At 34.2% G+C, this 14,281-nt stretch overlaps 1 protein-coding gene across 1 annotated transcript; it reads right to left on the minus strand.

The window, feature by feature from the left end:
- Positions 1-7,803: 7,803 nt before the first annotated feature.
- On the minus strand, positions 7,804-12,256 carry LOC107804940 (putative NADH dehydrogenase [ubiquinone] 1 alpha subcomplex subunit 5, mitochondrial). Its single transcript, XM_016628895.2, has 2 exons — positions 11,859-12,256; positions 7,804-8,234 (listed from the first exon to the last, which is right to left on the minus strand). Exons 1-2 carry the CDS (start codon positions 12,175-12,177, stop codon positions 8,077-8,079), a joined length of 477 nt encoding a protein of 158 aa, XP_016484381.2. The 5' UTR covers positions 12,178-12,256; the 3' UTR covers positions 7,804-8,076.
- Positions 12,257-14,281: the final 2,025 nt, after the last annotated feature.

Consider the following 14,281-nt stretch of genomic DNA (forward strand, 5'->3'; position numbering starts at 1 on the left):
CCGCCTGGCAATGGCCACATGCTCTCAATTTCAACATAAATCGGATTGTTATCAATTTACCAACAACAAGACAAACTGCACAAGGTATAAAAATAAACACAAGAAAATTATCAACACCACAACCCCACATCATCACATATCGTCCCTGACAATAGCCACCCTTATCGCTCTTATTGCCACCCTTATCACTCCTATAGCCACCCTTATCGCTCCGCCCAGACAATATCAATAGCCACCCTTATTGCTTCTATTGCCACCCTTATCGCTCCTATAGCCACCCTTATCGCTCCGCCCAGACAATATTTCAACAAACACAACGACAGTGAAATGCCACCCTTATACCCACATAATATCAAAAGTGAAATGCCATCCTTATATCCTCAAAATAATAACGGTGAAATGCCACCCTTATATCCTCAAAATAATAACTCACACAACACAATAATTTATACGGGAATTTATCACGACAATATAACAAAATCAATTCATATCACAATTTGCCCAATGGCCACAACCAAATTCTAAAAATACAATCAAATCAATAAATTTCACAACAAATAGCTGAAGGCTCCACACAATGTGTATAACACCACAAAAATAATCAACATAGATAGAAGTTATTCAGCATAAATCAAAGTCTTCATTAATCTAAATTTAGATAATTATATTAACGCTTCTTCTTAAACTTACTTAATTAATTATTTGCATAGAAAAAAATCAAAATGAAATTAAATCCCCAGAATTATCAAACCAACAAACTCACGAAATTACATAAATATTCAAATAACAATCACATCAAATTGTTATATAAAAACAAGTTCAACCAACAAGGATTTAGGCATAGCAAATAGATGATTAAATAAATTCCAACAATTATCTAATTTACTATACAATATGCCTAAGACTTAAACCCAATATATTTTGCACATACAAGCCCGAGTACGTACTCGTCACCTCGCGTACACGGCTTTTCACATTTCACAAACGGCATATAAGACTCGATGCCTAAGGGGTAATTCCCCCACTCGAGGTTAGGCAAGACACTTACCTTTTTGAAGTTAGGACGATATTCCAAAATAGCCTTCTTGCTTGAATTGACCTCCGGACAGCTCAAATCTATCCAAATTAATTGTACAACTTTATTAAAATTCATCGAAAATAATTTCGGATAATAATACGTCGACTTAAAATTTTATTATAAAAAGTCAACAAAAGTCAACGCGGGACCCGCCTCTCGGAACCCAATATAATTTTTATGAAATCCGAACACCCATTCCGATACGAGTTCAACCATACCAATTTTATCGAATTCCAATAACAAATCGACCTCCAGATCTTAAATTTAAACCAAAAGGGTTTTCTAAATTTTTCAACCCAATTCACTAATTTAGTGATAAAAACAATAATAGATTCATGTAATTTAACCAAAATCAAGTTAGGAATTCTTACCCCAATATTTTTCTTAAAATACTCTCGAAAAATCGCCTCACCCGAGCTTCCTTGGTCCAAAAATGGAAGAATGACACGAATTTGGACTTTATTCTGCTGCCCAGGGGTTTGTTCTTCGCGTTTGAGACACCCCCCTCGCATTCGCGATGAACAAATTCTTCAAAAATCATTTTCAAACTCTTCTCAGATATCCTCTAATATAATGGTCATAACTTTTTGTACAAAACTCTAAATGATGAGTGGTTTGACTTTATGAAAACTAAACTCCAAGTACTAGAACTTTCATTTGTTTCTTTTCTCCCAATTCCTTATAGATTACGAGATATAAGCTTCCAAATTCAGCCCTGTGTAACAGAGATTTCCAAACTCTTCCCGGATAGCCAATAGTGTATCCACCATAACTTTTTGTATACAACTCCAAATGATAAATGGTTTACCTTTATGAAAACTAGACACAAAGGAATACAACTTTCATTTTTTAATCATCTCCAAATTACTTATAGATTGCGAGATATGAGCCTCTAAAGTCAGATAACGAACAATAAAATTTCCTTCTTCGCGAACGCGAATAACAAAGTCCTAACAGCAAAGTCCTTCTTCGCGAACACGAATAACAACACCAGCAACCAGCAACATCAAAACACCCAAACTTGATCCGGAACCACCCCGAATTAAATCTGAGGTCCTCGGGACCCCATCCAATCGTACCAACCAGTCCCAATACATAACACGAACCTGCTCGAGGCCTCAAATCACATCAAACAACATCAAAGCCATGAATCATACCCCAATTCAAGCCTAATGAACTTTAAAATTTTAAATTCTATATCTTGTGCCTAAACACATCAAATCAATCTGGAATGACTTCAAATTTTGCACACAAGTCATAATTGACATAACAAAGCTATTCCAATTTCCAGAATCGGATTCCGGCCCCGATATCAAAAAGTCAATCCCTTGGTCAAACTTCCCAAAAATTCATCTTTCGCCATTTCAAGCCAAATTCCTCTACAGACCTCCAAATAATTTTTCGGACACACTCCTAAGTCCATACTCACCATACGGAGCTATTGACATCATCAAAATTCCATTCCGGAGTCGTCTTCACACAGTTCCGTCTACGGTAAAAATTCTAAGACTTAAGCTTCCGTTTTGGGGACCAAGTATTCCAAATCACTCTGAATCATCTGGTAACTGAATTCAACCACGCACGCAAGTCAATACACATAATAAGAAGCTGCTCAGGGCCTTATGTCGCCAGACGGGGCTTAAATTCTTAAAACGACAAGTCGGGTCGTTACACCTTATTAGTCTACTTATTTTAGCATGACTTAGTACTTTTAGATTATGTTTATTTTTATTATGGCTTTTTAATTAGCAATATTTATATTACATAATTTTATTGTCTTTATTGTTGAATATTTTAGGATAATGCCATGACACATCTCATATTTTGTATTATTTTTTTGGAAAATACCTTATATGTTTTGTGCTACGATGATTTTACCGGGAAAAAAAAATCGAATAACCCAAAAATTCGAGAAAAATCGAGATTAAAAAATCCGAGTTTTATTGATTTGGTTTGGTCTTTAGATTTAATAACCCGACATAATTATTTTAATTTGGTAATTACAAAATCCGAACTAACCCGATATGTGTACAACCCTAGTGGTAAGGCATGTGCCTTAGACCCCGAATTTGGGGGCCCATTTTTTAAAAATATTGAGTTTATATGTATTTTAAAAAATAGTACTTTTAATATAAAAATATTTTTCATATAAAAGGAAAGAAAACTTTTTAGTATAAATAAAGTAACAATTAGATTTACTTAAAAATGGACAGATGAATATTTTTCCTAACGTTTCAATTTGAGTTAACCATGCCACTTTTTATTCCTTCATTAGATAATGTGTAAAAAATTTACTTCCCCTTCCTTAATTTTACATATTTTTTGTCTTTCTCTTTGATATTCTTATTCACCTTCTTTCTCCAAGATTTCATTAGTTCAAGTGTTCAACAGTACTTTTAAGCTTCCAATAGTTTTATACTTTTATTGCTCTATAAAGTCTAACCTAAGATCAATAATATCTCAAGAAAGATTAAATGAGTTGACTATATTATCAATTGAAAAGAAATTATCAGAGGAAATCAATTATAAAAAATTATTACTAACAACTTTGTATATCTCAAAAAACTAGAAAAATAAACTTCAGATAAAAAAATACATATATATTCTTCTAGTTTTTTGAGATATACAAGTATATAATAATTTTCTTTAAAAAGTTTCAGTCACATATTAAATTTTGGCTTTAGGCCCGTATGTACTTGAGCAGTCCGAATGAGAAAAAGAAGTCTCATAAGAGGAAATTAGTCGGTGTGCAGTTGATTAATTTGGATATATTATAGTAGTAGTCTATTTATTAATTCAATTCACATGAGTTAATGAATAAACTAATCTCAATCCGAAGCATTGGTGAATGGTGATGGAGTGGATCTGATAAGAAGTCTTTGAACAAAGAGGAAAAGGAATTGGATTGATTGAGACCCCAGCGAAAGATGAATTAGTGGTACTTTTCTTGGATGCAAATACTGATATTGAAGTACCAAAGTAACTACTGAATGTAAATCAGGTCATATTTGGTAAACTATTTAAGAAAAAATATTGAAGTGCCGAGGAAATTTTCGTCTTTTCTTCCAAGCATTTACGGGTGTATATAAGTTTGGATTTTTTTTTTTAACCAAATCAAATTAATTGCATCGGTTTATTAAATATATGGGCAATGAGTTAAAATTGTAAATTCAAACTTGGCATTAATAGGTTAGGTGACACAAATTATGACAAAGTTAAAGAAATATTTACAAATTACACTATATTAAATTATTTTATGTGTAATTATACCGAATTTTTGTTCGATTTAACTCGATTTATCGTCTTAGTACAATTTATCCATTTTCTTTATACATATATAATTATGACTCTATGAGATGCTAAAGACTTCACTGGGAGACTGCTATTTAGTTGACCAGGTTAATTAGTTTGCGCAAAGCATGGTCTAGCTATTGCTCACTTTCATATGAGGTGAAGCCCATCAACCCTTAATCGTAGGTAAAAATAGTACGGGGCTGACCAGTTTTTGGATTGGTAATTGAAAAATAGTAAGCGTTTGTAAAGTCATTGAAAAATAGCCACTATTTTTAGGAATGACAGGCGATGCGGGGCGGGGCGGGTGCAGGGCGGATTTTGTTTGAACCCGCACAATTTAAACCCGCCCCACCCCCGCAGATTTTTTAAAAAGAAAAACTCTCTGTTTTGTTTTTGTTTTTCGCCAGTAGTTGCATTATATAAAGACACCACAAATATCTACATAAAATCTTAAATTTGCCTCTTAAATTTGCATAATCGAGAGACTTTCAACATAAAGGATAATTAATAGCAAATCATCTACTAATACATGATCTGGAATAAAACATTAAAACTTTATTTATATTCCTCTCCCCCTTCCTTGGACAGCTTAATCACCTGAAATTAATTAACACAATGCAACATTAGGCACTGTATATATTCTTAAACCAAGAACTACTTCACCAATTAGAAAAACAATTTAAAAAAGAGAAAAAAAGAAAAGGAAAACAACGAACTGTCAAAATGCAAAAGCTCACGGTTTATGTATGTGTCTTAGAAAACTAGTTTTTATCCCAATTCCATCCTTAATGTTCGACGAAGAAATACAATCATGAAAAATTAAATCTTCAACCCGCGACCCGCCCCGCCTCGCACCGCAATCGCAAACTCCCAAACCCGCACCGCACCCGCACCGCCCCATTGCCATCCCTAACTATTTTGCTCCAAAACGGAAAGTTTCAGCATAATATACTGGAGATTGATGCACCTGTGTATGAACTTCCAACATATTATACTGGAGTTCCAGCACACGGAAAGTTCCAGTATAATATACTGGAGATTGGAGCACCTGTGTATGAACTTCCAACATATTATGCTGGACTAGTATATTAGCTGGAACTCCAGTATATTATGCTGGAACTTCGAATTTTTTACATGTGAACTTCCAACATAATATACTGGAGTTCCAGCATAATATACTGAAGTTCCAGCATAATATACTGGAGTTCCAGCTAATAATTTTAACAAGAGTGGGTTGCTCTAGTGGTAAGCACCCTCCACTTCCAACCAAGAGGTTGTGAGTTCGAGTCACCCCAAGAGCAAAGTGGGGAGTTCTTGGAGGGAAAGAGCCGGGGGTCTATCAAAAACAGCCTCTCTACCCCAGGGTAGGGGTAAGGTCTTATACACACTGCCCTCCCCAGACCCCACTAGTGGAATTATACTGGGTTGTTGTTGTTCACATGTAAAAAATTCGAACTCCAGTGTATTATGCTGGAATATTTTCCAAATTTTGAACAATGTTTTCATTCAAATTTATCTTTACATGAAAAGTAGTTAAATTTTGATTACTTTTGAAAATGTGACTATTTTTCAGTTACCACTTGCAAATCTTACTATTTTTGAACTTCACCCTAATAGTAGTTGTGTTCCTTATTTTAGTAGCCCAACTTGCATTCGATTAAACGAAGAAAAAAGATTGAGACTATATTATTCTATCTTATCACATCTTATTGCCCGAGTAGTGACTTTGCATCTGTTCACGTTCACGATCCACTTGCATTATTGTTAATTGCTCAACTTGTATTCAATTAACCAACCCCCCCCAATCACACACAAAAAAAAATAGTCCATTGAAACACCTCTCTCTCTTTCACATGAGTTACAAATCGCTAGAATTTAGCATATAGCTCTTCTACTTTTTTTCCTTTCCTTTTTCAGTTCATTGGAGGAGGAAAAAAAACTCGCATGTGTTTGATGAAAAGCTGAGGTTCAGATTTACATTTATTTTAAATGGGAATTAAAAGGATAAAAGTCCCTAGATTTGAATCACAGTTGTTAAAAAAAGATACAAATTCTAGGCCTAAAAGAGAGATGTTTTTTTATTGCACTTGGTTCGAGATTCAAAGAACAAAACCTCGTTTATATTGTTAAGAAAACAAGCCTAGTTTAAATGTGTATGTGCTTCTTTTCTAATTATACTAATCATCATTTTTTTCTTGTGTGTACTATTCCAATCTAAGTATTCTATATGGGATTGATCAGAGTTGGTGGACATAAAATTTCAGAACATCCAACGATTAAAGCTCAACTCAGATTGACCACGGTTGGTGTGGACACAACATTTTAAAACGTCAACTACTATTAAGCTAAATTCAATTGTTAACAGTTCACACCAATGCCAGATAAAGTCAAACATACAACCTTATTTGTCACGAACAACTAGGTGAGTGAATAATATTCCAGAAGATTCTATTGATAATGTGTTTCTATAATACATAATTGAGTTCAGTTGCAAGAGAAAGCATCCTGGAGAGGAAGCAACATGGATCAATGATCATGAGCCTATTACTGGGATCTGTCGTCAAACTACGAAGAAAAGCTATGGAAATTGAATCAAACTATGAACAAAATGAATATCTTTTTCATCAAAAAGGAACGAAGAGGGAGAGGATTCAATTTTCTTTTATAAGTTGGCTTTTCTCTTATGTTTAGCACAAAGTACTTGGAGATCATTGGTTAACGAAAATTTAAAAGCACACAGGCTTGCTTGGTAGCTTAGGCCAATTCTTATTTCTTTTATAAGGTGGTTGAGGCCAGTTCTTGTCCAGCTTATGCACAAGTCAGAACACCAAGCAGACTTCCCATTTCAATTAGGAGTAGTATTATTGGAATTCAACTCCATTATCATATCGTGAAGAAAGAAAAGAAAATGAAGTAAAACAGAATTATCTCATAACAGAAAATCAGAAATATATTATTGGAAAGTTCCTAAACCGACATCAGTGACTTGTATATTTCGCATACGGATCTTTTTCAACATTCATTTCCCCACCCAAAAAAAAAAAATCTTAATATCCCCATTTCAAGAGTTTTCAGAATTTTGTCTTTTTGAGCACAGAAGAGTGATGTCCTCCTGATTATTGAGTGTCTACCAAGTGAACATCCAAATGAGGCTAATATTCCTGAGGGCAAGTTCAAAATAAAAAATGGACGGGGCATGGACCACTGGGGGCTACACAAAGGAAAACCTCTTTTCTAGAAATAATGCTCTTTGGCTCAAACACAGCGTCTGACTTTGCGATTGATATAAAATACAGAGGGTTGCTCCAATGTGGACAAAAACTAAACACCTATCTCAACCACAGAGAATTTAGGCTCCTCATTTAACATTGTCATGCTTTTCGATGACTGGAAATTGTTATGCAGGTTTCACAACAGAAATAAATACATCATTGCAACCAGAGTCGGTCTGTTTTTATTAACTAACCGTTCAAGCTTTTGTGTCCACAAACTCAGGTCAATCTAATTAAAGGATTATATAGGAATAGCACAAAAAGAAGAAGACAAGGATGAGAGCATTCTCAACAACAAAAAAAGAACACAAGGATGGGACAGTGAGCACATATAGTTTGGATCTTGAAATGGGTTGATCAGTACAAAGATTCACCATTGAGATGCTACTTTGGTTGTGATTCACCTGATGCAATTGCAGGCTCATCTTTCTTTTAAGTCTCCAATGTGCCAGAAGTAACAGCCTCCAGTGTCTTATAAAACTCCTCAGGAAGGGGACCAGGACGGTGAAGGGGAATGTGCTTGGGTACTGGAGCATCATTTTCAATAACTTCACACTCATAATCATCGGGAACGCCCCAAGGTTTCCACTCTGTAAAGAAAAACCATTGATCATGGCTTTAGGTGAAATGGAAAATAAAACTGAAAATACTCTTAAGTACATATAAAAACATATCATAACTTCACCCCAAAAGAGGCTGATTCATAGGTTAAATTTCCCATTCGGAATCTTAAATCGACCTCTTCTCTAAAAGAAATCTGCCTTTGAAGTCTCCCTTAATGGATCATGAAGAAAGACCATTAAGATGTTTTTATGATCAAACATATTTTTGATTTTTATAGAAAACTCTATGCACAAAATTAGGCTCTTTACCCATTAGGCAGTAGGGGAGGGTTGGGGAAGGGGGTATGATCAAGCTTACCATACAAGACACCACTTCAACACAGAATAATGAAAGCAAAGGCGTAAGTAATGAATAATATTCTAATACCCATATAAAATGGTAGACCTTTTTAAGCATTCTGATGGACATGAATAAAAGAAAAAGTGAAAGAGAAAATAAAAATATCAGATATACATAGTACAATAAGTACACAAAATAGGACAAAACTTTCAATAAATCGGTTGCAACATGATGGACATTACAAGAGTGGGAATGTGGATAAATTCTGTAATGTAAGGCTTTAGGCTGTTTACAATTCACCATCACATCCATAAAATGACAATTCATTTTTATTTTCTAAATGCTATTTGTTTTGATCAGCGTTTCTCAGCCGAAGCAGCTAAAAGTTGCTTTAAATCCTGTATTTTTGAAAGGACGAACCACATACAAATTGTCACTTTATTCGATAAAAGATGGAATCTAGATGCATTATTACAAGTTTTATCAACTCAAATGATTAGTTAGTAGATATTCTTACTAGATTACTTCAATGTTCCAGAATAGAGCATATTTTCAACAAGGTTCAGTCCTGGGCATGCGGGGGAGGGATGTTAAGCGTCCCACACTGGTTGAGGGAATAGGCTGTCCCACAACAGAGGAGGGATATTCATGAAAAATACTCACTTCATGAGCTAAGTATTGTAATGAGTTAGGCTAAAGGTTCATTTTCTTAACAGTCTAAAAGAAGATGAATAAAATAATAAAAGAAAGTCACTTATTTGACAGGATGCAAGTAGCTCTATTTATTTGAAGCCAGACGTAAGGACCTGCAACAAAAAATTTGCCCACTAGCTTGTCAAACAAAATAAGCAAATACATAACACAGAAAGTGAAGTTCATATTCCCCACAGGTGATAGACAAATGAACACACAGAAATGAGTACACAACAACAAAGAAGAAGCCTCATAAGCTTAATATAGGTAAAGTCCAGATATTCGTCCCTTTGATGCAAATTGCTGTATACATATCACCAGCAAAGTGGTACTGATCTCATACAGAGTTGACCAACATTTACATAGTGCAAATAGCAAAAATTTTACCACATAGGTTAACAAGTTTTTTTGATAAGTCACTTGGATAAACAAGTTTAGACCCCCCAATCGAAGTATAAACAACTTTGAATTGAAACTGATCCTGATGATCAGCCTAGAAGCTTTTTTCCTGACTGCTCCATAGACTGACCAACTAAACAAAGACTTCAACAGTTGCAATGGCATGGCCCAATTATATTTTGTTGCAAACTGTTGTGAGGCTATCAAAAATTAAACATTTTTTTTCGGAAAATATTTTATTATTTTAACATTTTATAGATGCTTTTCAGACAATGTTTTTTTTTGGATCGGTAAAGTAAATAGAGCTTTATACTTTACAATGTCTTTTCAGACAATAAAAATGATATAAGTAGGAGAGAATGGCTACAAAGTCGAAGAAAGGAATGGAGTAGAGTGAGTAGACAATGTAGTTTACTTATTTAGAGCAAAGATGCTTAGGCTAATGATTCGGGTGTGGAAAAATATTTGTTCACATTTACTTCTCAAAAACCAATAGAACAAAAAAGAAAATATAAGCTAGCACCATGGAGAGAGACCTGTGTAGCTACCCTAGATGAGGCTTCATTAGTTGTAGAGATAATAGGGGCAGACTTAGATGATTATGATCACATGTAAAATAAATCTCAAAGTTAGCAACATCCAACATAAAATAATGAGGTGCAGCAATTTCAGAAAGATTTAAATATTCTGTAGCAATAAGTGTTTCTATGTAATAGATCTATGATCTATCAACCTAAAGAATGAAGGTTCTACCAATTCATACTAGGAGCGAAGGTTGATCAGGCATATGAGGCATGGCTAGATGATAGTTATAAGGTTTCTATGATATTATTCATATCTATCACACAGCCGATACCTAAAACCTTACTGTAAGAAGGAACTTGAGTGTAAATTGCTTGAGCAAATGTGAAAAAATGTGAAACTGTTGGTCAAACAAAACTAGTACAGATTCACTACTTAAAGACCACCAATATATGGTGCTAAAAACAACCATATGGAGAAAATAGGAGCTTCAAAGCTGCTCAATGCATGTTCAAATACTCAGTGGCCGAAAAAGAACTAACTTTTGTATGATAGGATGCAAGACATTTTACCCATCACATCCTTGGGTGCTTCTAGTGCAAATCCTTGAATATCTATCAGCCTGATATCAGGCTTTTGTAGACATTGCTGTGAAATCACGCAGGAAGATTGTAATGTAATTCACCTATAAAAAAGATGGGAGAAAAAAGAACAACCAGACATTCTTTCTCTTTTAATCGTCTTATCCTGACACTCATAACCTTATTAGGCATTCAAGTCTACGAAATGACTTTACGGCATTCCGAGCTTAAAATAAATTCCAATACAAAGCTCATATATGAGGAGAGAGAGCCTTCATATTCCTAAACGTGATCCTCAGGGAACAAACGTAACATAAGTAGGAGAAACGACCCCTCTTCGTTTTCCTTCACTACCTCAGACTTAAAGAAAATAAAGTTTCTCCTTAACAGAGTGAATTACAATTAAAGTAGCCATCTTTATAGTCCAACAACAACAACAACAACAACCCAGTATAATCCCACTAGTGGGGTCAGGGGAGGTTAGTGTGTACGCAGACCTTACCCAGGGTAGGGAGGCTGTTTCCAAGAGACCCTCGGCTCCCTCCCTCCAAGAACTCCCCACCTTGCTCTTGGGGTGACTCGAACACACAACTTCTTGGTTGGAAGTGGAGAGTGCTTACCACTAGAGCAACCCCTTTTATAGTCCAACTTCACGAAATCATTCATAATTCTTCGGTGTTCGGTGGTGGAAAGAAAGACCATTTTTTCTTGACAAAGTAAAATTTCTAATCAAGCGAAGCAAAATTTCACCTCCTGTTAGTCCACAACTGGCTATGATTTATGCTAGCATTATTAATCCTAGAGAAAGTTGCCCACTTTTTATCCATAATCACTCAACGCCAGTCAAATCCAGGTTGAAACTTATTAGAAATTGGCAGATTACCATAACACTTCTCGCTATCCTACATTTCTTAATCCCCATAATTATAGTACCAAACAGGTAAATCAAAATATAGATCTATATTTTCACCAACCATTCCGTATTAAAATCAAAGAGAAACGTAAAAAATAAAAAGAAAAAAAAATTCCCCGTGTTTAACAATTGCATAGAAATGAATGCACACACGCATATATATGAAGTATAAATGGGAGAAAGAAGTTTGTTATTGTACGGACCGTTCATGTGACCGATGAGCTTAAGCTCATCTTGGGCTTCCTCAATTAACTCTTCAACCTGGCCACAACCAAGCCGTTTCTCGATCATTTCCGAATCTCCTTCCTCCTGGCAGACACTGAGGCGGTGGCGGGTGAAGCTTTCGACGGCTTTCCGGTATCCCTCGTCTTCCGGAACAGCCTTGATCTCTTCTAGGGTTTTCCTGTAAAGATTAATCAGAACTTCCCTCGCATTTGGGACCACATCGAGACCTACAATCCCTGTTGTCTCCTTCACTTTCGCCATCATCATCAACGGCCTCGCTACTCTTCGGAGAAACATTTTCGTTCGCTTTCTGACTCGCTCTTCGCTCACTCTTTGACTCGGGTTTGCACCACGGGAACCCACTGTGAGACGTGAGCTCTCAAAGCTAAAAACCTTCAGCTGATTGACTGATATTGGGCCTGTTTCGCAATGATCCGAAGTAGTTGGGTTGGGCTCACCTTTCGGATAATGATGGGCCTTGACTCATTTTGGCCATGTTTTGAACCGTAAATACAACGTAGAAAACTACTTTCTCCGCGTGTTCAGTTGTGTTGTTTAGGGTTTTAACGCCGTATACCCCCTCTATAAAGTTACATTGTATACCCATAAAGAAATTACATCTCATATCTTGATAGAAAATCTTATGCGTGTAACAACCACTATTAATAAGGGGATAATATCCCTTAAATGTAGCTATAATTATTAAAACGTGTACTCAGTGAATTTTGAGAATCACATATCTCCTAATTAAACCATATTCCTATTTTCTATCAGAACTTCCTGTGATATTGTATACTCTATACTTTCAAATCTTCCCATATATTATGAACACACCACAATATTCTAATTTGGAATACAATTCAAATCGAATATATCACAATATTCTAATGACAAGTATAATATCTAAACCAAGCATATCACAATATTCTAATTTAAAATATATTATTCAAACTAAATATACCATAATATTTTAATTTGTAATATATTTTTCAAATATTATAATATTTTAATTTGGAATACAACATTCAAACTAAATATACAATAATATTCTAATTTGAAATACAGTATTCAAACCGAACACACTATAATATTCTAATTTGGAATACAATATTCAAATAATATTTTAAATTGGAATAAAATATCAAACCAAATATTTTATAATTTTTTAATTTTGAAAAATCTGGTTTGAATACTGTATTCCAAATTAGAATAGTGTGGTATATTTGATTTGAATACTATATTCAAAATTAGAATATTATCGTATGTTTAATTTGAATATTATATTCCAAATTAGAATATTGTGCTATGTTCGATTTGAATATTGTATTCTAAATTAGAATATTATAGTTGTTTGATTTGAATATTGTATTTTTCATTAGGATATTGTGATGTATTAGTTTAAATAGCATATTGTATAATTTCAATTTCTTAAAACGGATATTGTATCCCTAATTAGAACATTTTCATCTTATTTTGTTTTTCTTTTGATTACATAGATGAAAGAGAAGAAAAAAATTATGGAGGACTTCATAGAGAAATTACTAAGGTTTGGACTTTTTGGTAAACATGTATAATTTCAATTTCTTAAAACGGATATTGTATCCCTAATTAGAACATTTTCATCTTATTTTGTTTTTCTTTTGATTACATAGATGAAAGAGAAGAAAAAAATTATGGAGGACTTCATAGAGAAATTACTAAGGTTTGGACTTTTTGGTAAACATGTATAATTTCAATTTCTTAAAACGTCGGATGATGGAGTGTTTTAATGGATTTATTAAGTTAGAGTGAGAGATAATTTAGTTCCTTAAAAGGTAAGATTTATTTAATGGCATATAATGATATTAAGAGTTTAAAAGTAATAAACTTTTATAAAGTAGGTATACAAGGTAAAATAAATATTTCAAAGGTATATGGAGTTAACTAGCATTTTCAGTGGGCATACCGTGTAAATTACTCTTATTTATTTTTTCTGGGAAGTTTTCAGAAAGATAAACCCTTTAGAAAATAGTTTTATATAGCTACTCAGTATTCATAACTCTAGATGACGGCTTTAGGTTGCTACGTTGCCGACATAAGTATATATTAATATGGAATAGAACCCCCTATTTATAGGAAAAAAATGACTTAGCCACCAAGTAATAAACCCTAAAATCTCTCTAAAATATAGACATTCATCATAAATAAAATACTATTTATAACACCTCCCCCCTTGAATGTCTATTCAACAGATAATGTGTCTCGTTAAAACCTTAACTAAAATAAAATTCAGTAAAAAAAATTCTAGTGAAGGAAAAAGAGTACATATGTTTAGAAATACACCTTTTGGTTGCCTCGTTAAAAATCTTGTAAGAAAAACCCAATGGGACAAAACCTTGTAAGGAAAAAAGAGTACAACGCG

This window comes from Nicotiana tabacum, chromosome 4 (assembly GCF_000715075.1).
Source record: "Nicotiana tabacum cultivar K326 chromosome 4, ASM71507v2, whole genome shotgun sequence".
Lineage (NCBI taxonomy): Eukaryota > Viridiplantae > Streptophyta > Magnoliopsida > Solanales > Solanaceae > Nicotiana > Nicotiana tabacum.